This window comes from Engystomops pustulosus, chromosome 5 (assembly GCF_040894005.1).
Source record: "Engystomops pustulosus chromosome 5, aEngPut4.maternal, whole genome shotgun sequence".
NCBI lineage: Eukaryota > Metazoa > Chordata > Amphibia > Anura > Leptodactylidae > Engystomops > Engystomops pustulosus.
The window spans coordinates 39,476,369-39,502,819 of NC_092415.1; the positions used below are offsets into that span (position 1 = coordinate 39,476,369).

Genomic DNA, 26,451 nt, shown 5'->3' on the forward strand with positions numbered 1-26,451 from the left:
ACAATATATACAGACAGGACCTACATAGCCAGTATATAAAGAGCAGCCGACAACTCCCATAGCTAGTATATACAGGTAGGATTCCCCCATAGACAGTATATATGGGCAGGACCCCATAGATAGTATATACAGACAATACCCTTTAGACAGTATATATAGCTGGCCTGCAGCCCCACAGGTAGTTAATACAGGGAGGACCATCCATAGAAAGTATATATAGGAGGCCCCCCCATAGACAGTATATACAACCAGGCACACTTAGACAGTACATACAGACAGGCTCACCCTAGATATTATATACTGGCACCTTAGAAAAAAAATGAGACCAATACTCACTCCAGCCCTAGTGCTCCTCAACCACTGTGGCCTCTCTTACTCTTCCTATGCTGCACCGCTCTTCTTGTCAATAACATCAGTGTCCTAGAGATGCGGATGTAATAGATTTTTCTAGCAGTACAGACTTTCCAGCATTTCCATACTGTCAATGATCTGCCGCTCCCCTAAGGGCTATGCAAACTGTTGCCTATTCTCATCCCCTCTCATGGTAGATACAGCCCTGTCTCTTCACACCAAGGAGAATATGCTGATTTTGCTACTGGGTTGATGTCCTTCTATGACCTGTTCAGTTTTCCTTGTGTATTGCCATTATACATGTTCCATGCTGGGAGATACATTAACCCTAATTTTGATGACATGTAGATATGGATGGGCTATCCGTACAACCTCAATGTGCTGCATGTAACTCCTCCCACAGGACCTGTTAGGGATCAGTAACCGGGTATCCACACTGGACATCTGGGGGGTGACCCTGCACCTGGGTTCACCTAGTCTAGTACACCCCAAGGGATACTCTCACACTATAGAGATCCCCTTTGTAATTTTGAGCATTTCTACCGTAGTCCCTCTGATGAAACCGAAGCAGGAGGAAACGCATCAGGGAGGGGGGGATTCGGGGTGTTTAAAAGAGGGAAAATTTCTGGTATTGGCCTTGTAATGGCGGGAGCTCTCTTACTATTTTGGGTGATAGGGACAGCAACAGGTATTGATCACATTCCCACATTGTGTGTCCTACCACATTCAGATACATCTGATGACACATGACGGGATCTGCCACATGTAAGACCATATGGTACATTTTTATCCCCTAATTAATGTCATAGGTACTTATTGATGTGGCATCCACTATAGATGCTTGATTACGCATTTATATCACGGGATAGTAGTGTTAAAAGTATTTCTGTAATTTTAACGCATATCAAATAAAGAATATGGGGCTTATTTACTGAGGGCCCCACAGCTGCATTTGTGTCAGGTTTTCCACCTTTCTCGGGGATCGCGCCGCTGGGACAGGTATCTAGTAGGTATCTACCGCAGGATTTAACTTAAAAATTGTGTCACAAGCAATGCACTTTCATGCACTGGGAGGAAGATGGTGAACTCCAGCGGACCTGAGCGGGGATGCGACACATGCAGATTATCGGGCGCATGATCCTCTTGAATCGTGGCACAGTGCATTGTTGTCGGGCAGGATCTCCTCCGGACCGGGTAAGTAAATCTGCCCCTATGAGTTTTAAATGTTCACTGCCATGCTGGGAGATGTCTTTGAATTCCAGTGAACCATAGATAGATGTTGTAATGAGCTTGGTGAGGTTATTCAACATGAGCCTGCGATGGGGAATAGTGCTGACTTTGTGTAAATCGTCAGTTATAATTCCAGTTAACCCCTTAACGCTCTGCGCCGTAGCTCTATGGCGCAGAGGTATAAGGAGTGTATGAAGAGGGCTCACGGGCTGAGTCCTCTTCATACAAAGGTGGGGGTTTTTGCATTTTGCAGAAAACCCCCACCGCTAATAACAGCGGTCGGTGCTTGCACCGATCGCGGCTATTAACCCTCTCAACGCCGCCGGCAAAGTCGACGGCAGCGTTTAAAAGACGCCGGCGCGCGGCGAGCGTCATCGGGGGGCGGCGATCGGTTGCCATTGTAGCCTCGGGTCTTCTTTTGACACGAGGCTACATGGCTTCTGCAGATTCGTTACAACGAGCCAGTGGCTCATTGTAATGAATGACCTGCAAAAATACAGAAGTATTGCAGTCAGGGGCGTCGCTAGGTCAAATGATCCGGGGCCCGTGCCCCGGATCTTTTGACCTGTGCCCCGAATGTCAGCTGTCCGGGGTGTTTTCCCCACTCTCATCGCTATCTACGTCCTCAGGACGTAGATAGCGATGAGCACTGTAGTGGTGAACGGAGCCGTCAGCTCCATTCATCAGTGCAGGAAGCAGGAGACGCGATCAGACAGCGTCTCCTGCTTCTAGCAGCTCACTACAGCTGCCGGGAGCAGGAGACGCCGGGTGATGACATCACCGCGCCTCAGTGCTGTAGTGAATGGAGAGAAGCCGGAGGGAAGACACGGGTGGGTATGTTTTTGTTTTTCATTCTGTGTGTAGGGGGGGGGATTACTTTAGGCTGGAGGCTATGAGGACATGGAGGGGGGGCTGAGGGGAACTTTTTGGAGGCTGTGGAAAACATTGAGGAGACTGTGGGGACTTCTACAGGGGGTTATGAGGACACGGGGGGGGGGGGGGGGCTGTGGGGCACGTTACCTGCGGCTGAGGACATGAAAGGGGGCTATGAGGACATCAAAGGGGGCTGTGGAGGACATCAAAGGGGGCTGTGGAGGACATGAAAGGGGGCTGCGGAGGACATGAAAGGGGGCTAATTGGCTATGAGGAAATGGGGGACTGTGGAGGACATGATAGGGGGCTGCGAAGGACATGAAAGGGAGCTGCGGAGGACATGAAAGGGGGCTGCGGAGGACATGAAAGGGGGCTGCGGAGGTCATGAAAGGGGGCTGCGGAGGTCATGAAAGGGGGCTGCGGAGGACATGAAAGGGGGCTGCGGAGGACATGAAAGGGCCTGCGGAGGACATGAAAGGGGGCTGCGGAGGACAGGCTGTGGGGCACGTTGCCTGCGGCTGAGGGCTAATTGGGCTATGAGGAAATGGGGGACTGTGGAGGACATGATAGGGGGATGCGGAGGTCATGAAAGGGGGCTGAGGACCTTATTTGGGGCTATGAGGACATTACAGGGGGTTGCAAAGGACATTACAGAGGGCAATTTTGGTGGCATACAGCTGCCATTGGAGTATGGCACCACCGTGCCATCGCTGGAAAAAAGATCTTTCCGTAAAGAACAGCCTGGGTGCACAACTTCATATGGAGAGGGGAGGAGTAAGGAACACTCCCACCTCTTATTCAGCAGTCCTAGCTTACATGTGTGTTTGAAAGGGGTCTTACAGTAAAGAAGAGAAAGTGTTTGAACATAAGATTTCTGTGTGGTAAACTCCACAGGGAGAACCGTGGCTGAAGAGGAGACCTGGTGATGCCCGGCCTAATGGAGAAGATCAAGAAACAACTACACGTCACCTTGTGATAGATGTAATAGGTAGGGATATCTCCTGTGTTATCTGTAGCTGCTAGGTACAGTTGTTATTGGCACAACCACATGTGAAGGGGGTTATGTACAAGATACACTACTCAAAATTTGGTACATATGCATTGGGGCCCGTGCCCCGAATCTTTTGCGACCCTAGCAACGCCCCTGATTGCAGTATATGGTAGGAGCGATCTGACCATCTAGGGTTAATGTACCCTAGATGGTCTAAGAAATAGTGGGGAAAAAAAATAAAAAAAAAAGTTAAAAAAATAAAAAAAATTTATAAAATATTAAAAATTCAAATCACCCCCCTTTCCCTAGAACTGATATAAAACATAATAAACAGTAAAAATCACATAATAAAACATATTAGGTATCGCCGCGTCCCAAAATGCCCGATCTTTCAAAATATAAAAACGGTTACGGCCGGCGGTGACCTCCGAGACGGGAAACGGCGCCCAAATGTCCGAAATGCGACTTTTACACCTTTTTACATCACATAAAAAATGAAATAAAGAATGATCAAAATGTTGCACAGACCTCATAATAGTAGCAATGAAAACGTCGGCTCATTTCGCAAAAAATGACACCTCACACAGCTCCGTGCGCCAAAGTATGAAAAAGTTATTAGCTTCAGAATATGACAAAAAATTTTTTTCTTTTTTGTACACATTCGTTTAATTTTTGAAAATGTATTAAAACACAATAAAACCTGTATAAATTTGGTATCACCGCGATCGCACCGAACCAAAGAATAAGGCGTGTTATTTGGAGCGAAGAGTGAAAGTCGTAAAAACTGAGCCCACAAGAACGTGACGCACATGCGTTTTTTAAAAAATTTTTCCACATTTGGAATTTTTTTTCAGCTTCGCGGTACATGGCATGTTAAAATAAATAACAGTACGGGAAAGTAAAATTTGTTACGCACATAATAAGCCCTCACACAGGTCTGTACACGTAAAAATGAAAAAGTTATGGATTTTTGAAGTTGGAGAGCGAGAAATGAGCGGAAAAACCCTGCGTCCTTAAGGGGTTAAAAATGTTCCTCGACCGAAATCATTAAACCACTATAGACCAATCACGCTGACTTCAGTGGCTATGAAAATCTTGGAAAGACTGGTTATACAGCACTTGTCTAGTGTGGTGAAGGATTTCATCGATCCACTACAATTTGCATATCGCCACGGGTTGGGAGTAGAAGATGCGTTGATCAATTTGATACACAGAGTATGTGCTCATTTGGAAGCCCCAAAAACAGAAGTTCGTCCGACGTTTTTCAATTTCAGCAGCGCATTTAATACTTTCATCCTAGCGCTGTTGGAGTCGAAATTACAGGCTATGCAGGTGGAAACGACTATGATCAAATGGTTGATGACATATCTGAGCTTAAGACTGCAGAGGGTCAAGCTAGGAGATACATGGTCTGATGAGGTGGTGTGCAGCATTGGAGCCCTCCCCTCCAAGGTACGGTGTTAGCTCGCTTTCTGTTTATCCTGTACACCTCAGATTTCAGGAAGAATGATCCAGGTTGATTTCTTCAGAAATACACGGATGACTCTGTATTGGTGGGCTGTATTAAGGAGGGGGATGACAGTGAATATAGACAGACGGTGATCTCATTCACTGATTGGTGTAACTCAAATGGGCTTGTGTTAAATGTCAATAAGACGAAGGAATTGGTTATAAATTTTTCGCGGAGAAGGGGGGATACGTCCCAACCACTGAACATAGCCGGGACAGTAGTGGAGCAGGTTGATAGTTACAAATACCTGGGTGTGGTCATAGACAATAAACTAAGCTGGCGTGAGCACATATGATAAATATGATAGTTTTTTATTTTTACTTAACATGTATTTTCTAAAATGTTTTCATAAACTGGAGCTTGTTAAAGGAAACCTACCACTTGTAGTACCGGGCACCAGCTCAGGGTGAGCTGGTGCCGGAGCTTATTTTCGTTAGTGTTTTAAACCGCGGTATCGCGGTTTAAAACACTTTTTAAACTTTTTAAACTTTATAGCCGGCGCAGGCAGGTACGCGCTCGGTGCTTACCGTGCGCGCGGCTACATAGGAAGTGAATGAGAGCCGCGCGCATGGTAAGCGCCGAGGACGTACCTCCCTGCGCCGGCTATAAAGTTTAAAAAGTGTTTTAAACCGCGATACCGCGGTTTAAAACACTAACGAAAATAAGCTCCCGGAAAATAAGCTCCCGGTATTTCCATCAGAAACCTGCCACTACAAGTGGTAGGTTTCCTTTAAAGTCATGAAAGGAGCCACTTCTAACCTGCAATGGCCTGGAGAAGTAATCAGGGCTTGAACAAACAGAAATTCTAAGTTTTGCTTCTGTCTGTTTCTAATTGTTTTATCATTTATTTGACTGAAGTGGGGTTTTTATTAATCTTTTCCATTGGCATATTCTCTAATATCAACTTTCTGGAGTTAAAATTACAGGCGGTCCCCTACTTAAGGACACCCGACTTACAGACAACCCATAGTTACAGACGGACCCCTCTGCCCACTGTGACCTCTGGTGAAGCTCTCTGGATGCTTTAAAATAGTCCCAGATTGCAATAATCAGCTTAAAATTGTCTGCAATGAAGCTTTATTGATAATTCTTGGTCCTATTACAGCAAAAAAATTTGAAACTCCAATTGTCACTGGAGCAAAAAAAAAAAATTGTCGGGAACTACAATTATAAAGTATACAGTTTCGACTTACATACAAATTCAACTTAAGAACAAACCTACAGTCCCTATCTTGTATGTAACCCGGGGACTGCCTGTAGTTTTATTGCTTTCTGTGATGTTGTTTTATGGCACTCAACGAATTTGTACTGGCCACTTCACAATGCTAAGAGCTTCACCATTTCCAGTAGGAAAGTTTCATGTGAAGGAAAATGTATTATAGTGTCATTTGCATTGGGTATAATTGACCTTTCACCACAGATTTTATTTGCAGGGGTATGTATGCAAATAGACCACAAATTACCAAATTATTTTAATAACCTCATATTTTCTTTTATTAAAACCTAAAAACAATCTGATTTTATGTCTTTCATGAATATATAACAGATGTTAGAATAAGTTGCTGGAAAAAAGGAAAGAACATCCCAGGCTTTTTGGATCTTCTTTAGCTGTATTTTCTTTGGCTTTTTTGTCATTTTATATGGAGGCATTGGGAGAATTATTGTGTATTTTATTGTGTGTCATTTTATGTTCCATCAGATATTGTAAGCACAGAAATGTTGTTCCCTAAAAGAATAGCTCCATAAATTCTGAACCCCCATTCATTGCTGTGTATGGCTGTGAAGTGTCTGGGAGTACAAAAGAATTAAAAAAAATAAAAGGAAACAACACTTTAAACAGTGTTCCCGCAAAACAAGCTAGGCCTTATCCACAGGATAGGGCCTAACCTGCTAATTGGTGGGACCAAATCTGTGATGAAACCCCCCTCAGATCATGGGAACACGAGATGAACGGGAAAGCACGGACATGAGTGACCGGCTGCTACACTCATCTCGGGGAGCAAAAAGGGGTCTGATAGAGGTACCTCAAACCACATTGGACACCCCTATTTGTGTGATCTGTGGTGGTCTCATCTGTAGTGGGAAAACCCCTTTAACAATGCATTGCATTTTTTCTTTTTGCACTCCTATAAACAGGTATAAACAGCTATAAACAGCTGTGGGAAAATGAAAACTGAGCTCTGATTGATTGCTATGGGCAACTATAAAAGTTCTGCTCTCTGCTCTACACTACTGATAAATCTCCCCCATAGTACATAGATAAATCTTTAACTTCTTGTATGTACTTTGTTTCTGTAGAGAACATGAGGCATGTCGGCTAAGACATTTGCATGTGGCACACCTCCATATGTTGCTTCCTTGAGTTCAAATTCCATGTAAGACATATTATAAAAGTTTCCTGAAATATTCACCGGAAGCTCGAAGTAGCACTGGAAGGAGACTATCTCCAATGACATGGGTATGGCCCTGTGGTCCAGTGCACCCTCTCTTGCCCAGTTGGTCTTACTTAGACAACTAGTGTCTACTGTGAAACTGGGCAAGAGAGGTAGCTCCAGACTTCGGTATTAAGGAAATCTATCAGCAGATATATAGACTACTATAAACTTCCCGTTTCTCTTGTGCATGAAACCATTTTTATTACATCCCCGAATCTCGGTATTCTTAAAAAATAGAGTTAAAAATTATACTATAGTTGTGATTACTGAATTCTTCTCAAAATCTTGCTGGTTCGGTCTTTGTTGATGTTGGCACATGGAGTTTCCTGTCATAATTTCTAACAGATGGCCTGATGTACGTTACACTGTAGACCACACAATTAACATCAGAAAAGAATTTCCAGAATGTATAACTCTCCGGTGTATCGCTGGTCAGCAGATCTGCAGCCCTTTTATTGCTTATGTTGCATTTCTAATACAGCAGAGATTTGCAATAAGGTGCATTTATCTTTGAAGAGTAAGCAAGAAAGGTTCCAAATATGCACATATACAATACCAGGCAGCCCTATTGTCTAGTTCATTGAATAATACATAGAATACGAGAAGATGCAATTTGAGTTTAGTGCAGTCAGTTAAATACATTATATAGTAAGTATTCAGTGCCGATTCCAGCCTTTATGGTTTGTGAGGTCAAAATTAAAAAAGACAACCAAATGTGACCACACTGTCCCTCATATACAAAACATCCCCTGTGTAACCCCCCAAAGTGTCATAATATGTATACTATATTCCCCATGAATAAATTAACATATCTGATATATAAAGCTGAGTGGGTGTATGTCCGCTAATGAATCTGCACCTTCGCAATTACAATCAACAAATTTTGCTCAATGACTCAGGGAATGTCATTCAATTTTGAACAAAAATTTTCACCGCTTTCCAAAATCCACTAATTAACCACCATATACAGGAACCATTGTCTGCTGCTGCTGTGACAGTTAGAAGCTGAGCTGTGATTGGTTGCTGTTTTGCCACCGGTCATTATTATGAGCTCTGAGCTTTGATTGGTCACTATAGGTAATGAGTATAAGACAGTTTATGTGTGAGGTAATATGGATAAAGGCAGGGAGACAGATAGAGATAGAGAAAGACTGACGAAAGTCAGTTAAAGAGACTCACAGAGACAGTCAGTCAGAGAGACTGACAGAGACAGTCAGTCACAGAGACAGTCAGTGACAGAGACTGACAGAGAGAGGCTGTGACAGAGACTAACAGTCAGTGACAGAGACTGAGAGAGACAGTCAGTGGCAGAGCACCAGATTCATGAAGAACGTACGCCACAATTCATGAATCTGGCACCCTCTCCACACTACACATAGTGCAGTTTGCACTGTTTTTAGTAATTGAGCCCCAATGTTGACAGCAATGTTATCAGGCAAGTCTCCTCTTCTCAGCTGTTGTGATTCGAAAAGTCATACCTGTATGTCACCGAGGAAGTCATAAGGGGAACGGAGAGTGTAACACTGAAGTCAAGCTCTCCTTGCCTTAAAATTCCCCCTTCACTGTAATTGATGGTCCTACATCCAGGGACATTATCGAGCAGATCTCCTGATGTTTGGTGCATGATGTCAATCACATGGGAAGAGGTGTTCAGAGGTGGGGGGGGGGAGCTTGAGTTCAATGTAAAACTCTCCACCTCCCTGACTTTATACATTTAACTTAAATCTAACTTCAAAGTTGAATTTTTGGATGATGCCATTACACTGGTTTATTATGCCAATTTCTGATGACAGGTTCCCTTTAACTGCCTGTATCTCTGGTTCTTAGCTCACAGAACCATAAACCTGCAATCTGAAAATAGAGATTCTCATCTTTAATATGACACCAAAGCATCTTTCAAGGTAATATAGATCCGAAGATAAAGGCTCAATTTCACATGACTTGAATGAAAATTTCTAGAAAGGACATTTTATCTCCTTCCTGTGGGGGCAAGTAGTTTTTGTGTGGTAAAAGCTGGTTATTGGGGTCCTGTAGGGATGGAAGGATCTGTAGCTAATAGATGTGATTCCTAATTGATGGGTCCATTTCTATTTACTTGCTATTATTACAGGATGGTACAATATTTCTTCCTTTTTGTTGTTAAAATATAATTATAAAACATTTGGCAGAGAATTGCTTGAAGCTTTTGAATCAGTATTTGGGAAAATCGTGCTGCATATTTCCAAGTGACCCTAATTGACCAAAGCTTGCTAGATATTTTTTCCAGGAACAGAAATAGTTGGCATCATCTAATTCAACACATGATCTGAAGGAGTAATGCTTAACATCATTATATGAAATATTTGTATTCTCTGTGTCTGTAGGTTTTTTAAATGGAAACTTTTTTTTAAGTTAGTTACTTGATGCTGTACATACAAATTCAGCACTAAATCACAAATAAAGGGACATTTGAAGTGAACCAACGTCCTTACAAATAATGCAGACGGCATGTTGTAGAGAAGGAGCAGAGCACATTAACCTCTTCAAGACCGTTTTTTTAATTTTTACATTTGTTTTACTCTTTCCACATGCCATATCATTAAGATTTTTTCCATTTGTAAAGTTATGTGACAGCTTGTTATCTGGAAGACAAATTAAACTTTCCAATTTCTACCTTTAATATTCTGTGCTATGTATTTTTTTCTTAAATGTAGTGGAATTGGGAAAAACAAATGCAGTTGTGCCATTTTCGGATAAGCTTTGTTTTTATGGATTTTACTGTGCTGTCCAGATGGCGCAAAGCTTTATTCTTTGGGTACGTACAATCTCAGAAATACCAAATTTATAAAGTTCAGTTATGTCTTAATACATAAGAATGGAAAAACTTTGCATAAAAACCTTGTGTCGCCATATAACTATATCATACTTTAGTGTACTTTGGACGTTTGGAATTTGGAAATGTGAAAGTCTATTTCTGTTACCGCATTCACAGCATGAAATAATAGAATTTTTATATTTTGATAAATCTGATATTTTGAAAAATCTAAAATGTTTTGAGGCAGCCTGTAATAAAGTCTGCAAAATGGCAGATATTGGAGACTCTTATAGGCTTGCAAATGTTATGGCAACTGATGATGTTCTCAGGGCACCAATGATCAGCCAAGACAGCGGCAAACAGGTTACCTGCCATGATCACTGCTGGAAGTTAGGGGAAGATTTAAGCTGTATAAAAGATTGGTCATAAAAGATTAAGTAAAGTTTTCAATTTTTAGTCTATGGTATATATATATAGTATATACAGTATATATATAGTATATACATACATAGTATATACAGTATATATACCAAAAAAGAAAGTCCACAGCTGCGCAGTGTCCAAGATAGCCCCACCAAGGGGTTTTGGGCAGGGGGGGGGGTACAAAAACTATCATACTTACCCTGGTAAAGATTCAACATAGTCATTGGGACCAGGACGTCCTGTGACATCCTGTGTCCTACTGGCTTCTGGCTGATGGTGATGTCACAACAGTATACACGCCACCCTCCATGACAACCAATAGTAGTAATTGGAGGGTTTAGCCAAAGACATCCATATGTTCCTCCAATCACTGATTGCTATCATGGAGGGGACATACATAAAGTAATGGCTGCAGGTTCCCTCCATCTGCTGCGATCCCAACAACTACACAAAAACTTGCAAACTAGTAAAGTATTGAATAAGTGACATGTTGGGCCCGAATGCAACATGTGTATGAGCCCCGCAACTGTAATGTATTGTTTATACAGTATTGGTCCCCCCTTATGTAAATGTACTGCACCACCTTCATTTTTTACCTTGTTGGTTGGTGTTAGAATAAGGATGGGATGAACCACGCTATGAATAAGATATGTAAATATGGACACATTTTAATATTTAGGTTACCAATTAGGCACTGACCTACATGAATCTGTGTGGCCATCGTAACTCACCTATACTATCATCACTGTAAAATTTATATGGATCAGATTTACCATATTTTATGTCCTATTTATCAGTATCTGGTTCCTTGTATTTCTATTCTCCGGATGAGCCAGGATAGAAGTAAAACGTACTCAGCAAAAATGCACAAAACCTACACAATATATTTCTTTGTGAATAAGGCTGTAAGATGGGCTATGTGTTAAATGCCAGCTCTGTTAAAGTGCACAGCATGCAGGGAGAAACCTATTTTAGATGTTCTGCCATTAGCCGTAAAATGCTCGCTTCAAAAAGTAATGATCTGCTAACTAAAAATAAATAACAGATGCTCAAAAATGGCCGATGTGCTGAGGTTTATTTTTATTTGATTCTTTCTATGACCTTACATTTCAGCTGTGCTTATGCCACATTTAATTGTCTACAAGAAAGTGTTAAACTACATTGTAACATAAATGGAAACTGTTACCAACAGGTAACAAAGAACCAAATCAATTTTTTTCTAAAAAAAAAAAAAAATGTAACATTTAGTTCATCAATGTAAAAGTCTTTATTGTGAACTTTAACTTTTTGACTTTTTTTTGATCACGGATGCACAAATCCATTCTGAATACAGATGTGTCCATCTTTATCTGTCTTCTTGGTTTACATACAGGGGTTCATCAGCCATTAGGCGAGTTGAGCCTTTTGCCTGAGACAGCACCATTTGCAGCAAGTTAGGGGGGGGAGCAGCATCAGACGTGTGGTCACCTGCTACAAACCATGGCCTGACACTTAAAAATACTCTTTATACCATGTCAGCATGGGTTAAATATGCTGCATGGAAAACCCACTTTCTAAAAAAAATGGGATTAAGGGGGTGCAGTTTTAAACAAAAAAAAACATGGTCTGAAATATTCAGACCCTTTGCACAGCTAAAATAACAAAGCAGAGCAACAACTCTAACAATTCTTGACTGGCCCATCCAGAGCCCTTTCCTAAACTCAATTGAGCATCTCTGGAGAGACTAGATGAAAATGGCTTCCACGAACATTCACCATCCAACCTGAGGGAAAGGGAGAGGATCTGCAAGGAAGAGTGGCAAAGGATCCCCAAATCCAGGGGTGAAAAACTTGTTGCATCATTCCCAAGAAGACTACTGGCTGTACCAGCTCCAAAGCTGCTTCTACTCAACACTGAGCAAAGGGGCTGAATACTTTGAATATTTCATTTTTCTTGATTGCAGTTCCATCAATAAATTTGAATGGGAGCCTCCAATCCAGTGTTCAGTGGGATTCCCTATAGTTGGGCCTTCAAAGATAATATTGAAACCCCATATCATAAAAATATGGCATTATGCCATTAAGGGTGTATAAGGAACACTCACAGGCACAGCATTCCCTCAGCAGGGTAGGTGTTTGCTATATTATACTGATCATGGCAGTCATCCAATTCAGTTTCCATGTACACCTCTCTGAGGCTTCCATGGCTGTCATTCAGCATATGCTATTACAGCCTGCCAGAGGCTTGATATTTTAAACTATAAAAATTATTATTCCATACATTGAACACCATAAGGAAAAAGAAAACAACCAAATATCCAAATGCTGCTTTTTTGCCATAAAAATATTTTTTTATTAAAAGTAATCAAAAGGTTGTAACTCGTAGGAAACCCTGCGTACATTATTCTGATCCGAGTTGTGTTTGAAACTCATTGGGGCAGATTTACTTACCCGGTCCATTCACGATCCAGCGGCGCGTTCTTTGCGGTGGATTCGGGTCCAGCCGAGATTCATTAAGGCAGTTCCTCCGACGTCCACCAGGTGGCGCTGCTGCGCTGAAGAGCATCGGAACGCACTCAAGTTCACCGCCCTATTCCTAGTGAAGGTAAGTGCAAGCTCCGCGGCACTTTTCTTTTTTTAAATGCGGAGGTTTTTCCAAATCTGTCGGGTTTCCGTTTGGCCACGCCCCACGATTTCCGTCATGTGCATGCCAGCGCCGATGCGCCACAATCCGATCGCGTGCGCCAAAATCCCAGGGCAATTCAGGGGAAATCGGCGCAAATCGGAAATATTTGGGTAACACGTCGGGAAAACGCGAATCGGGCCCTTAGTAAATTACCCCCATTGAGGTCAATAATAGTGTGAAAAAATAGTAGGGCACATTTACTTACCATGTCCCCGGAGTTCACCAAAAGTGCATTATCTGACTGCAATGCACTGTGCCACGATTCACTAAGTTGGTGCGCCCGATATCGGTTACCCACTCATATCCGACAGAGTTCACCATCTTTTTAGTGGTCTATCTAAGTGCTTGGGCTTGAGACACAATTTGAAAGTTAAATCCCGCGCTCAGTCCGAATCAGTTGGATGGTCCGACGGTATGTCTCCCAATTTGTGTCACATGGAAGCCAGTGCAGCCACTTGCTAAATACCTGTGCAAGCCGTGTAATCCACGAAAAAGGCTCACAGTCTGACAAAAATGAGCAGCGCAACCCTTAGTAAATGAGCCCCACTGAGTGCACTTGTTTACAATCCTAGTGCAGTAAGTTTTTCACTCACATGGCTGAAGGAAGTAGCTCAGAGAAAATCGGATGTCAAAATTTAATACAACTAGGTTGACGCTATTTAACCAAAATCATACGATTTGACACTCGATATGTGTGAAACTGGCTTAACTGGTTTCAGAAGACATGGCCCCTGCAAGTTTAAATTGGATTATACCAGTTAAGGGGGTGTTACCTTTAATTTACATGAAGCACATGAATGCTGCCCCATTGGCTAATAGGGGCTAATTTGCATACAAACTGCTAACGGGGCCAAGGCATCTGAAGGAGTAGTAGTAGTCAATTTTTTAAAAAACAAACACCCAACATAACTCACTCTGCCCAGATAGTTATAGGGGGGTGTAGTGTACAAATGTGTCAGGTTTTGCTGAATTTTGATCTTCCTATGATGTACACCTACTTTGGCATTTTGGAAACAGTTTCATTGGCTTGCTCATTTAAATTTTTAGGGCAGCATGGTGGCTCAGTGGTTAGCACTACTGGGGTCCTGGGTTCAAGCCTTATCCAGGACAACATCTGCAAAGAGTATGTTCTCTCCGTATTTGCCCATGTTTCCTCCAGGTACTCCGGTTTCCTCCCACACTCTAAAACATACTGGTAAGTTGATTAGATTGTGAGCTCCCATGGGGACAGGGATTGATTTGGCAAGCTCTGCAGAATATGTTGGCGCTATATAAATATATAAATAAAAGAATTATTATTATTTTCTAAAAATGTCAAGTTTAGATAGATGTCTCCAATTGTCTCTCTAAAATTCCCCTGCGTGTGTTACCAAGCAAAACGGTTCACTCACATGGCTGCTATGGGGGCCGTGATCTGGTCACATGATTTGTGACCAAATCACAGCCCCTCTAGATTTCTGTAACTCCAGGTCGCGGTGAGTAAACTATGCATCACCGTCCTGTGAACGTGTTGGGCCACTTTTCAGCCTATGGAGGGAGAGGGGGTAACGAGCACTCCCCCTTACCCCCTCCTCCTCTTGGCCCTGTGCTGGTAACTGGGAAACATTGTCGTTCAGGTACTTTCCTCATCTCTAATTGTGAGTTAATGTAATAATTTAACCCCTCTACAACAATTTAGCGTGTAAAATTCCCCAAACTCTCACTGATGGCATGGCCTAAATGTTATGCTTTATCATAGGACACACACAAATCCATAAAAAGAATCAAACATCACTTCTTACAATATATATTTATTATATTATCTCTAATAGAAAATGCAACACAGAAGCAAGTTTAATTACAAGAATGTGACTAACACAAAGTGTTGTGAAGGTAACAATTATAGTATGTAACCGCACAATTCCAGCTGCAGCATCTTTGACCTTTAGAAGGCAACATTTTCCTCACATAAACACGTTTTATAAGTGACATCTTAATACCAACATGTGGTAATAACATTGAGAATCACCATTTTCCAATGAAAAATGGACAGCGTGTAATAATAAAAGTGAATGCACATTAATTGCATTATAAACTACTTTGCTGTACACTTCCTGGCCTGCAGGAATATTTGCCAGGCTATTAAAAAAAACACCAAAAAGTTCCAAACTTTAAGTAAATTCATCCACCATAAAAAATATAAAAAGTAATAATCCTACTCAAATATGAACAATATTTACAAAATACAAACCCTAAATACCATTTTTCAACAAAATATTGTTTTATATAGAAATAGCAGCAATAAATGATCCACTGCAAATATAAACTATACATGTTAAACCGGGTTGTACAGTCTCGACAATGCATCTTTTTTTTTGTGTTTGTGGTGAGACTTTTTCGGGGATTTCTGAAGTTTTTTCCTGCCACTTATCTGTTGAATAGTGGCATCTGGAAGGGGGATATAGTGTTATACGTCAGTGATCCCAATAAATGGCTGGAACAGGAATAAAAGGATGGTCTGGGAAAAAAAGCTGCTGTTTGTTAGGTCAAAACCTTAAATTTGACCAAAAATGGAAATGATCCTCTTTCCGCAGCAGAGTTCAAGTCCCGTAAATTCCATTGTAAAATGGAAGTTGCAAATTTTGGACTTTCCGGAGGAGATGATATGAGGAGGTCACTTCTTAGAAGCATTGTTATAAGTGTGTGAGAGCAATATTTCAGGGGAAGACATTGAACAGCTTGACTTAGGCTACTTCATGATCCCTGGGAAATATCTTAGACAATGTCATGGAAATGCTGTCACCAAGTCTAAAATTTCAGCTGCCATTTTTTAAGGAGTCAGAGGACCAAAAATTCTGCATAGGAGGCAGCATAATTCCTGGGTTATTTACTACAGATTACCAATGTATAGTAACATTTTTATTTCAAAATGTTTGTGACCAGTATTGGCCGGGTGGAGGTTGGAATGGTGAGTGCTCCTCACACCTCCTATGCTGCTGCACAACAAATCAGGGCAGAAGTAGGACATGCTCTACCCTTTGTGGCCTAGCCATGCACAATAGACTTCAGTGAGAGCTATTTGCCATACAATGCCGGGAGCTATCTGCCGGTTTGCAGTCAGCTCGTGTCTGACATTTATGGCCGTGAGCCCTAACTTCTCCAAAAATCTTTTGCCATGTGACAAACCTATTTTTTCAACATTTAATTTCAGCTTGGAAGTTGTTCTTTCTGTTTTGGATACTAGCTGTGGTTCAAAGTTTAAAGGGAACCTGTCATCAGGAGCCCTTTTTATGGCTTACCCATGACCCAATAGAGTTGAGTCTACACATTGCCAAAGAGTATAAAAAAAACTGTCTTTTTCCGAAAAAGAGATCGATTAGGTGAAAGTTTACCTTTCTGTTTGCAAAGTTGTGTCCCTAGTCCCATGGGAGTGGCCAGTGAAGAGTGGGACAGACATGCATGACCTACTAAGGGGGAAGTGATGGGGGGGCCAAAATATGGGGGGAGGCATGTTTTTCTTTTTTTAATTTGAAATCGATGTATGATGGAGCTGTTTCCGCGAGGGTGTTGCGGAAACCACTCCTCACTGTCCACTCCCAATGGACTAGGGACTGCATAAAGAAAGGTAAAATTTGATCTGACTTATTTTTTATTTTTTCGGAAAAAGGCAGTTTTACTATATAAAAACTCCTTGGCTATGTGTAAACTATTCTCTATGGGAACATGGGGGAGCCAGAAAAATGGCTTCTGATGACATGTGCCCTTTAAAAGTTCTTTATTATTTTGTGAAGAAACACAAAAATATCCAGTAGGCAACATTTTGGAATATTGAAGTTCTAGAAGTCACAAAAAAGTCAGCAAGTCCAACCTAAGACCAATATTCTTAACAAAGATGAATTTGTTCATCTATGTATCATTTTCTAATCTAAAAAAAATGCCATGAAATGTACAATATTAGGTTACTTAATTCTGTATAGAAGCGGAGATATTTTAGGAACAGGTCAACAGCTCTTGGATATGGTATAACTTTGTTAAATATTAATTTTAAATAAAATGTATGTTACTGTACAAACTGACCAAAGAGTTTCATAGACTGAACCCCTTCATTGGTGATCTGTTTGGGATCCCAGCTGGGCAACTTCATTTTCTGCTTACTATCGCAATCAAAGTGACCCTACCTATAAACCCCAGGATCACCCAAGATTTTTAATCTTCCCGATGTGGTTCCTTCAGGTGCCAGTACTTTTTTTAGTTCTGTAAAATGGACATGAGGCTCTTGCCATGACTACTACATGGACACTGTGTTTTGGCATCCTGAGACATTACAAGTTGTTCTTGGATGGACCAATCGAGAACAGAGGGAAATGTTTCAGACCACCAAAGCATAGTGTACACAGAGTAATGTGAGACATAAGCGGCCATTTTTCAGGACTAAAAGGAACCGTAAATCAAAGAAACCGTGTCGGAAAGAAAGGATTGCAGGAATTGCATGCATTACATGTTTTGGGTCCTCCAGAAAGGAAAACTTTTGTAACCCTAATCCATTTGTCCTGAATTGAGGGACAGTTTCTACTAACTCAGGACCACAAAATGGTTAATAGTGTTTTTTCTAAGCCAACCCCCCCCCATTATCCCTATCCTATCCCCTCTCCTACTTGTCGTGTTGTTGTGTTGGGGCAACACTTTTAAAAGAAAAACTAGCATCAAAATCAAGCATAATAAACCAAAGGCACTAATAACGCTAATCAGAATGTGTCAAGGACAATAGTCCCTCAGTGCTGTAGCTTTACAGGCTGTTACACTGTGCAGGAGCACTTCCTCCTACTACTGTGTGAGATTACAGCAGGCAGCAGGCTGGGGAAATGCAGAGGGAGCATGGGGAGGGTGAGACAGTGTAACAGCCTGTGAAGCTACAAAGCTACAGCAAGGAGAGGCTTTTGAGCCCTTAAAGTTCTTTAGCCTAATTATAAAAGTTGACTTTAGAAGGAATGGATAACAAATGTAAGAAGATTACCACAGTCTCACAATGCCTGGATCTATGAGTAAGTGTCCCTGGTTTATCATGATGCATTATTTATTTTTCTATCTCTTTTCAGATCAAATACATGTATATAAAGTGGTTTGAAGTGATCCCAAATGCAGAGAGATCTTCACTTGTTTTTACCATGCAATTGGTGCACCATTTACCATCTCTTGCCAAGTACTTCTTATCATGCCTTATTAATAGTGTTCTGCTGTATTGTTGAAACTAGACCCAAGAGGATGTACTGGACCAGCACCGAAATGCTTACAGACATATAAATAAAAATGAATACATTCCTTAGAAATTCAGTTCTCTTCACCTACACAGCCACATGGTTTGTTTTTATGTGGTTCAGAATCTAAAAGTTTCCCTTTAAGGGCTGACATTACGGAATTCCTCGAAATAGAATTTTCTTTGCTGGGTTAATATTTTCATTTTGTGTTTCCTTTTGCTATTATAAAACTCAATCCAATGCACTGGATGCATTACAATATAAAGAGATGGTTTTGACTATACCAGTGGATCCATATACTATAGCTTGAATGCCAAGAGGGGGTCAGATACAGCAGGAATTAATAAAATTCTAAAGAGTTAATATTCTATAATGAATACAGCCTCATTGTACTATGATCCACAAGTGTTCTTATAATAGATAACATGGACTGTACAATAATACAATTTTATACAAATAGTAAGACATGTTCTTTTGGACTTCTCAACTTTTTTCTCCGATTTCATCTTAGATGACAGCAAATATTCTAAATGCCTTGCTTCCCAGCGGGTTGTGTAAACTGCAAAAGAAAGAAAGCTTACAATTATTCATTATTTTGGAGGAACAGAATAAATATTCAATGTCAGTATGTCAATGGGATTCCTTTACGGATCATTGGGATTCTGGGATTCTTTTGAAGGTGGATCCATTATCTCGGCCACAGGTCAGTAGGACCAGAGCCGAATACGTCATTTACAGTATGTGTGTAATCCACATGGAGAAACAGTAATTACAGAACTACAGAAATAATTGAGTAGTAGCAGAAACTTTGTGGACTTAGGTATGGTGTTTCATCCAAGACCACATCCACTTTGGATAAGCCGCAACACTCTCCAGTTACGACATGATAGTCATAAAAATATCTAAAAAGTGTCTCCATTTGTTGCTAAATATGGTGCAAAGCATTTTTTCTAATGGGGAAATGGGGATTTATGAGTGCAAGTCATGAAATAATCAGAATTCCTAGAGAACCAGGAATTTACCAGGAGTTATGATTATTTTCTCCATTACACAACCTCCACGCAAAGTGGCATAGAAGGGGGGAAGGAGACCAGGGGAGTAGCTAGAAGAGGTAGGGCTCTATAGCAGACTTTTGAAAGTGGCCCCTCTTTAGCCCTGAAAGAATCTGCATATTGTATACTGTATATACTCGCACATTTATGCACTGATGTATACACTTATGCAGTACAATCCCAGTATCTGCTGACCACATGGAAGAAGTAGACTACAGGAAGGATTCGAGATTTCTAGTCCTGCTGTCCCTCTCTCCCAACATTTCGACTCAGCTGCGTATTGTGGATGATATGCACATATACCATATACATATTGGGGCAGATTTACTTACCCACTCCCGTTCGCGATCCCACGATGCCTTGTCCGACGAGGATTCAGGTCCGGCGCAATTCACTAAGATTGTGCGTCCGAGTTCCTGCATGTGTCGCTGCTGCGCCGAAGTCCGCCGGAGTTCACCTGCTTCTTCCTGGTGCATTTAAGTGCTTGATCTTGTGACACATTTCCTTTTTTAAATGCAGCGGTTTGTCCAAATCGGTCGGGTAGTCCGATGACCACGACCCCCGATTTCTGTCGCATGCAAGCCGACGCCGATGCGCCACAATCCAATCGCATGCGCCAAAAACCCGGGGCAATTCAGGGCAAAAGAGAAATATTTGGGAAACCCGATGAAAGTGCGGCGCTCAGACCCTTAGTAAATGAGCCCCATTATGTTGTAGTGTACACTATGTCAGGTTGGGCCCCAGATGGACACTGTTGGCCACATAGCAGCTGCTATGGCTGCTACCCCTGTAGTTACACCCTGAAGGAGACCTTGGTGAGCAGTGGAGTGGGCTATAGCCTGCCCCTTCAGGCACAGGCTATAGCGCAATTCTACGCCACCTCTACGTGTTTCATCGCATATCCATAATACATGCTCAGAATCAAAAGGGGTGGCCACTTTAATTTTGTTTTTTTTTGTAATGTCCGGGAGTAAGTATATTAGTTAATTTAACAATATATGTATATTAAAATGTCTGCATCACTGATATGTAAAGCCCCTGGTTCAGAAATGTATTTTATCTCATCAGCTGTCATTTCTGTCCATAAATTTGCCCAATTTACCTTCCAGGACCTTAAAGAGAACCTGTCACCAGGAGACCCATTGGTAGCACTCCCCCAGTCCCCACAGAGCATAGTACATACACTGCCAAAGAGTTTTTGTATTAAAAATTGGTTTTACAGGAAAAAAGATATGTTATATTGTACCCTTCATTAGCATCTGCTGTGTGACTAGGCAGTTGCCAATTGGGAGGGGCTGGAAAGGAGCAGTTCCCCCCACCCTTGGGAAACATGTGACCTTTTCAAATATATGAATAACTCCCCACACTCGGGATTGGCTGTAGAGGAGCAGGGGGCGTCGCTAAACCCAGTGATAGGTGTTTTCATATATTTGAAAAGGTCACATGGAGAAGCTGTTCCCCAAGGGTGTGGGGGGGGACAGCTCCTTTCCAGACCCTCCCAAAAGGCAACTGCCTAGTCACACAGCAGATGCTAATGAAAGGTACAATATAACATATCTTTTATTCTGTAAAACCAATTTTTTATTAAAAAAAAACACTTTGGCAGTGTATGTACTATGCTCTGTGGGGACTGGGGGAGTGCTAAAAATGGGTCTCCTGGTGACAGGTTCCCTTTAAGATTCTATTCATACTTGCATAAGATCCTGGTAGGGAGATTGGTAGTGAACAGTTATGATCACATGATCCGCCATTTGTAGCAAATTAATGGAGAGGAATGGCAGCTGGTGAGGTAAATAATAAGTAAGTATATATAGTAAGTAAATAATAAGGAGGCTTCAATTTATATATCAATAAAGCAGAGGAGAACTATTAATAGACATATACTGGTAAGTTACCTAATATGTGCTCGTCCCCACACATTAAAGAAAATCTAAAATAAGTCCTTTAAGGTTTTAGTTATAAATGGGTTTTCTGCCCATATTTAGTATATGAACTATTTCAATATAAATTCTAAGTCTTTTAGTGAAACAAACCTCTTAGGGGAGATTTATCAGAAGTGTCTGAAAGCAGAACTGTTCTAGTTGCCCATCTCAATCAATCAGAGCTCAGCTTTTATTTTCCCACAGTTGTTTGTAAAATTAAATCTGAGCTCTGATTGGTTTCCATGGGCAACTAGAACAGTTTTACCTCAGAAACTTCTGATAAATCTCCCCCAACTCCTATGGCTGATTAAGCCTTGAAAAATTTAGGCCTCCAGATTTTACTTGCATTATGAAACCATAATATAACATTTGCTCATTATGGGTAAACGGGAAGATGGCTCACATCCAAGAAACCCTGGATGGAAAAGGGCATGACCTCACAAAAAATAGGCTTTGTGCCAGAAAATTCAGTCTATGCACCAGAATATTCAATAGTGTGGTGCAGCAAACTAGCCCAACTAATGGAAGGTGCAAAGTAGAACTCGCCAGTCTTATACTGCACCAGATGAATCATCAAGCATCAGGCACAGGGATCAAGCTGGAGAAGCAGAGACCTGTCTAGTCCTACTCCGCACTGGACTAATGACCAACACATTAATACATCTCCCTCCAATGTCATCTTTTCACCTTCATAGAGCAAAAAATGTGTGTATATAAGGTATTATACAAATACATGGTGTGTGCACCAAGTAGAATAAGCCGGTCATTGTTATTTCTTAAATTGTGTAACTGATGGTATTTAGTGAACCCAGTAGAAGCTGTGGTACCACAACTGCTTGTCTCCCGTAATCCCATAAATCATACACGAACAAGCTGCTTACAGGTCAGACAAGCTCTGTTATTTATTCCTCCGCTGCGTATAATGTAATATTTGATTCAATACTTTCTACTAAGAATCTAAAACTGCTTCACCATAGGCACGCAATGGGTGAAAATGTGATTATAGACTGCAGCTCAGAGTCTCTGCTTACTGCAAGATTCCTAAAATGACTATAAGCGGATCGGATAAGCCGTAATTCCTGATATTTATAAACTTGCTCTTTAGAATATGTTGACAATCAATGTAGCATTCGCTTCTAAGCGTTAAAGAGAAAGTACCAGACAAAGAAAGAACATTTTATATGTTAGTTTTCCAATCCCAGTCCTAAGTCGCCAAACTGTCTAAAAATGGTCTAAAACTTCCAATAAATTTGCTGCATGACCATTGCTTCAGCAATATAAATTAAGATGATTATTAAAGTGATATGAAAGCATTGTACAATTGCAACATTTATTAAAGGAAACCTACCACTTTAAAATGGCCCTTCTGACCCACAAATACCTTAAGCTAGCTCAGGATGAGCTGATGCCGGACCATATTTTCAATTAAACCAGAAACCGCTGTATTTGTAGAAAAATGATTTTCTTGTGGTAGTAAAATCTCTCTTCGGCGCTTCTGTAAGCGTCATACGGCGCGCACCCCGGACCCTGCTCCGCGGTCACGCTCTCGTCAGCGCCGCTCCCGTCACTAATTTTGCTGTGCCCGAGAGCCGGTGACGTCACCGAGCTCTCGGGCACACTAGCGCATGTGCACCACCTCCTCCCGGCGCGTCGCGGCCGGATCCCATTGCGCATGCGCGAAGTCCCGAAGCCTCGTAGTATCGCGAGGCTTCGGAGAGAAGACCGTGGGGGTGAGAGAACACTATGCTCGCCGCTCCCACCAACGAAAGGGGGGGCTCCCTCCACTGCCACTACGAGGCTTCGGGACTTCGCCCATGCGCAATGGGATCCGGCCGCGACGCGCCAGGAGGAGGTGGTGCGCATGCGCTAGTGTGCCCGAGAGCTCGGTGACGTCACCGGCTCTCGGGCACAGCGAAATTAGTGACGGGAGCGGCGCTGACGAGAGCGTGACCGCGGAGCAGGGTCCGGGGTGCGCGCTGTATGACGCTTATAGAAGCGCCGAAGAGAGATTTTACTACCACAAGAAAATCATTTTTCTACAAATACAGCGGTTTCTGGTTTAATTGAAAATATGGTCCGGCATCAGCTCATCCTGAGCTAGCTTAAGGTATTTGTGGGTCAGAAGGGTCATTTTAAAGTGGTAGGTTTCCTTTAAATACTAATATAAAAATAATATTAAAAAGAACCTGCCAGGATTATTTGTGACACTAAACTTCCCAGAGGTCCTCAAGGATTTCGTTCCCCAAATTACTCTGGTCCACATTTATTAAAGCTCCTGCACCAGTTTTTTGTCTGACTTTGCACGTTCTTTCCAGTGCAATCTGCTTGAACTAACTTGATAAAATTCCTTTATTTGCCAAATCAGTCCCTGTCCCCAATGGTGATAACAATCTAATCAACCTACCAGTATGTTTTGGAGTGTGGGAAGAAACCCACAAAAACATGGAGAGAACATACAAACTTTTGGAATGAAGCTGGGTTGCACTACACTGGCTACTTTTAAGCATTGTGCAGCCACTGGGAGCACCGGAGATGAGTCAGGCACAAGTGGCCTGTGCATACAATGTGCACTCTTCACAGTACAGTGCACACTGATGTTATAACCCATTGCAGGGAGAGGACTGTGCATGCAGCAGCCTGGAGAATTTCCAAACCTTAGCAGAACACCCGACCTATCAATCACTACCAAGGGGCGCATAAGAGTTTTCTGACAATAGTCAGACCCAGGCTGGGGACCACCCTTGGAGTAATTGTAAGTATATCTGCATGTGGAATTACAACTCTTTTTCCCAACAGCGCTAACTATATCTGTGACGATGAAGGTATTTTGTACATGTGCTCAAGTTCCCTACTGGACATTTCACAACAGCCAATGTCATTGATGGCCTAACCATGTAGCGCATCAGCATGCTGAGTCCTCCATAGTTATCTATAAGACCAGTCTGAGACCAGTCTCCGCTTTGGTTAGTAGCTGGGGAATTTTCTAAAAAGACTTAACTGCTAAACAGAATTTTAAATATACCTTTCGGAAGAAATTCCATTCTGGGTTGATCCAAAATAGTGTCTCTTTTTATCAATCGGCATTATGTCCACATAGCCTCCTTGGAGATTACGGACCACTCCAGCGTGAAGAGCTGCTTTGCAGATACTTGATATCTTTGAAAGTAATCAGACAAAAAAAAGAAACACATTAGATACAATTCTTACATGTAATTACAATGACATAAATGCCAAATGTATGAATTTCTTCCAATACTGTAAATCCCGAATAATCTTATAACCTCATTTTGCATGGTCCGTTTACAAACCAATAGGACGCAAATGATCTGGAAATTCATTGTCCTAGTTAAGCTAAAAAGTTGTGAATTGTGGTGAAAGCCATATGGAAAGTATACTTTGCAACTTTTTGCTCTGCTCAATATTTAAGAAACAGGAGAAGTAGGAATATTTTATCAGGAGGGAGTATGGACAAGAGTTTAAAGAGTTTAAAGCTAGATGATAGCTTTATTATATATAACCAAAAATTTTACAGATTTTCAAAACTGTAAACTGATGAGGTCTTGGTTTACACTATTGCAATAAAATGTGCATTTTTGTCCGTAAGTGGCTGGGTAAATTTTCAAATATGTATTATTACATAAATTTTATGCTTTCAGACCCACATATCTTAGATCTCGTATCAGCTGTATGTCAAAGGTCAACGTGTCTCCGACTTTGGGGCATTAAGGGAAAGCTTTAACATGCATTGACCTGAAATCCTTGGTGGAATACCAGATTCAGACTGGGACACGTATCAAATATCATTAGACTGCACTTTTGCTTGGACAGTCTGTTATTAGAGCACAGCAGGTGTTTTAGACAGTAATCTCTTATAAAGCTGTCAAAGATATTCTAAGACCACTGCACTTAACTGTCAAAACAGACCTTTACAGTATGTGCCAGGAACACATTCACCCACCAGTTCTCCAGCAAAACCTAAATATTTTAATTTATCCAATTATGGGTTATAAATAGAGATGAGCGAACATGCTCGTCCGAGCTTGATGCTCGGTCGAGCATTAGGGTACTCGAAACTGCTCGTTACTCGGACAAATACTTCGCCCGCTCGAGAAAATGGCAGCTCCCGCCGTTTTGCTTTTTGGCGGCCAGAAACAGAGCCAATCACAAGCCAGGAGACTCTGCACTCCACCCAGCATGACGTGGTACCCTTACACGTCGATAGCAGTGGTTGGCTGGCCAGATCAGGTGACCCTGGGATAGACTAGCCGCTGGCCGCGCTGCTCGGATCATTCTGTCTCTGGATGCCGCTAGGGAGAGAGCTGCTGCTGGTCAGGGAAAGCGTTAGGGTGTTCTATTAGCTTACTGTTAGGCAGGAGTGATTCTCAAAGAACCCAACAGCCCTTCTTAGGGCTACAATAACGTTCTACTTTTTTTATTTTAATTTGCATCTTTTACCATTTTGTGAGGAATTAGCAGGGGGACTTGCTACCGTTGTGTTTAGCTCTTAGTGGCACACATATCCATAGCAAAGGCCGAAGTGGCAAAATTCAGTAGGGGTTGGATTTCTATTAGGCAATAACTCAGTGTCATCTCATCTGGCATAGTAGTGTGCTTCCTTTGATACTTGGCTAGAAAATAGCCATAGGAGAATACAAACAGCTTCTTGAAGCCTACAGTAGCGTTCTATATATTTGATTTCTGGTTGATCTGCTGGTGGCTGTAGTTTCTGCAGTGCATGTACTTGCCAATTCTGAGCAATTTGTAGTGAGACTTGCGACCGCTGTGTTCTGCGCTTAGTGGCGCACATATCCATAGCAAAGGCCGAAGTGGCAAAATTCAGTAGGGGTTGGATTTCTATTAGGCAATAACTCAGTGTCATCTCATCTGGCATAGTAGTGTGCTTCCTTTGATACTTGGCTAGAAAATAGCCATAGGAGAATACAAACAGCTTCTTGAAGCCTACAGTAGCGTT

The 26,451-nt window shown here is 41.7% G+C and overlaps 1 protein-coding gene across 2 annotated transcripts in view; it reads right to left on the minus strand.

Annotated features, from left to right (window-relative positions):
* Positions 1 to 18,898: 18,898 nt before the first annotated feature.
* Positions 18,899 to 26,451, minus strand: part of CRISPLD1 (cysteine rich secretory protein LCCL domain containing 1) — a 79,602-nt gene continuing 72,049 nt past the window's right edge. For both annotated transcript variants that reach the window (XM_072151691.1, XM_072151692.1), the window contains exons 14-15: positions 24,502 to 24,635; positions 18,899 to 19,064 (exon numbers count right to left, since the gene is read on the minus strand). In XM_072151691.1, the coding sequence (XP_072007792.1) occupies positions 19,013 to 19,064; positions 24,502 to 24,635 (186 nt within the window). In that variant the 3' untranslated portion in view covers positions 18,899 to 19,012. The remainder of the gene's footprint in view (positions 19,065 to 24,501; positions 24,636 to 26,451) is intronic.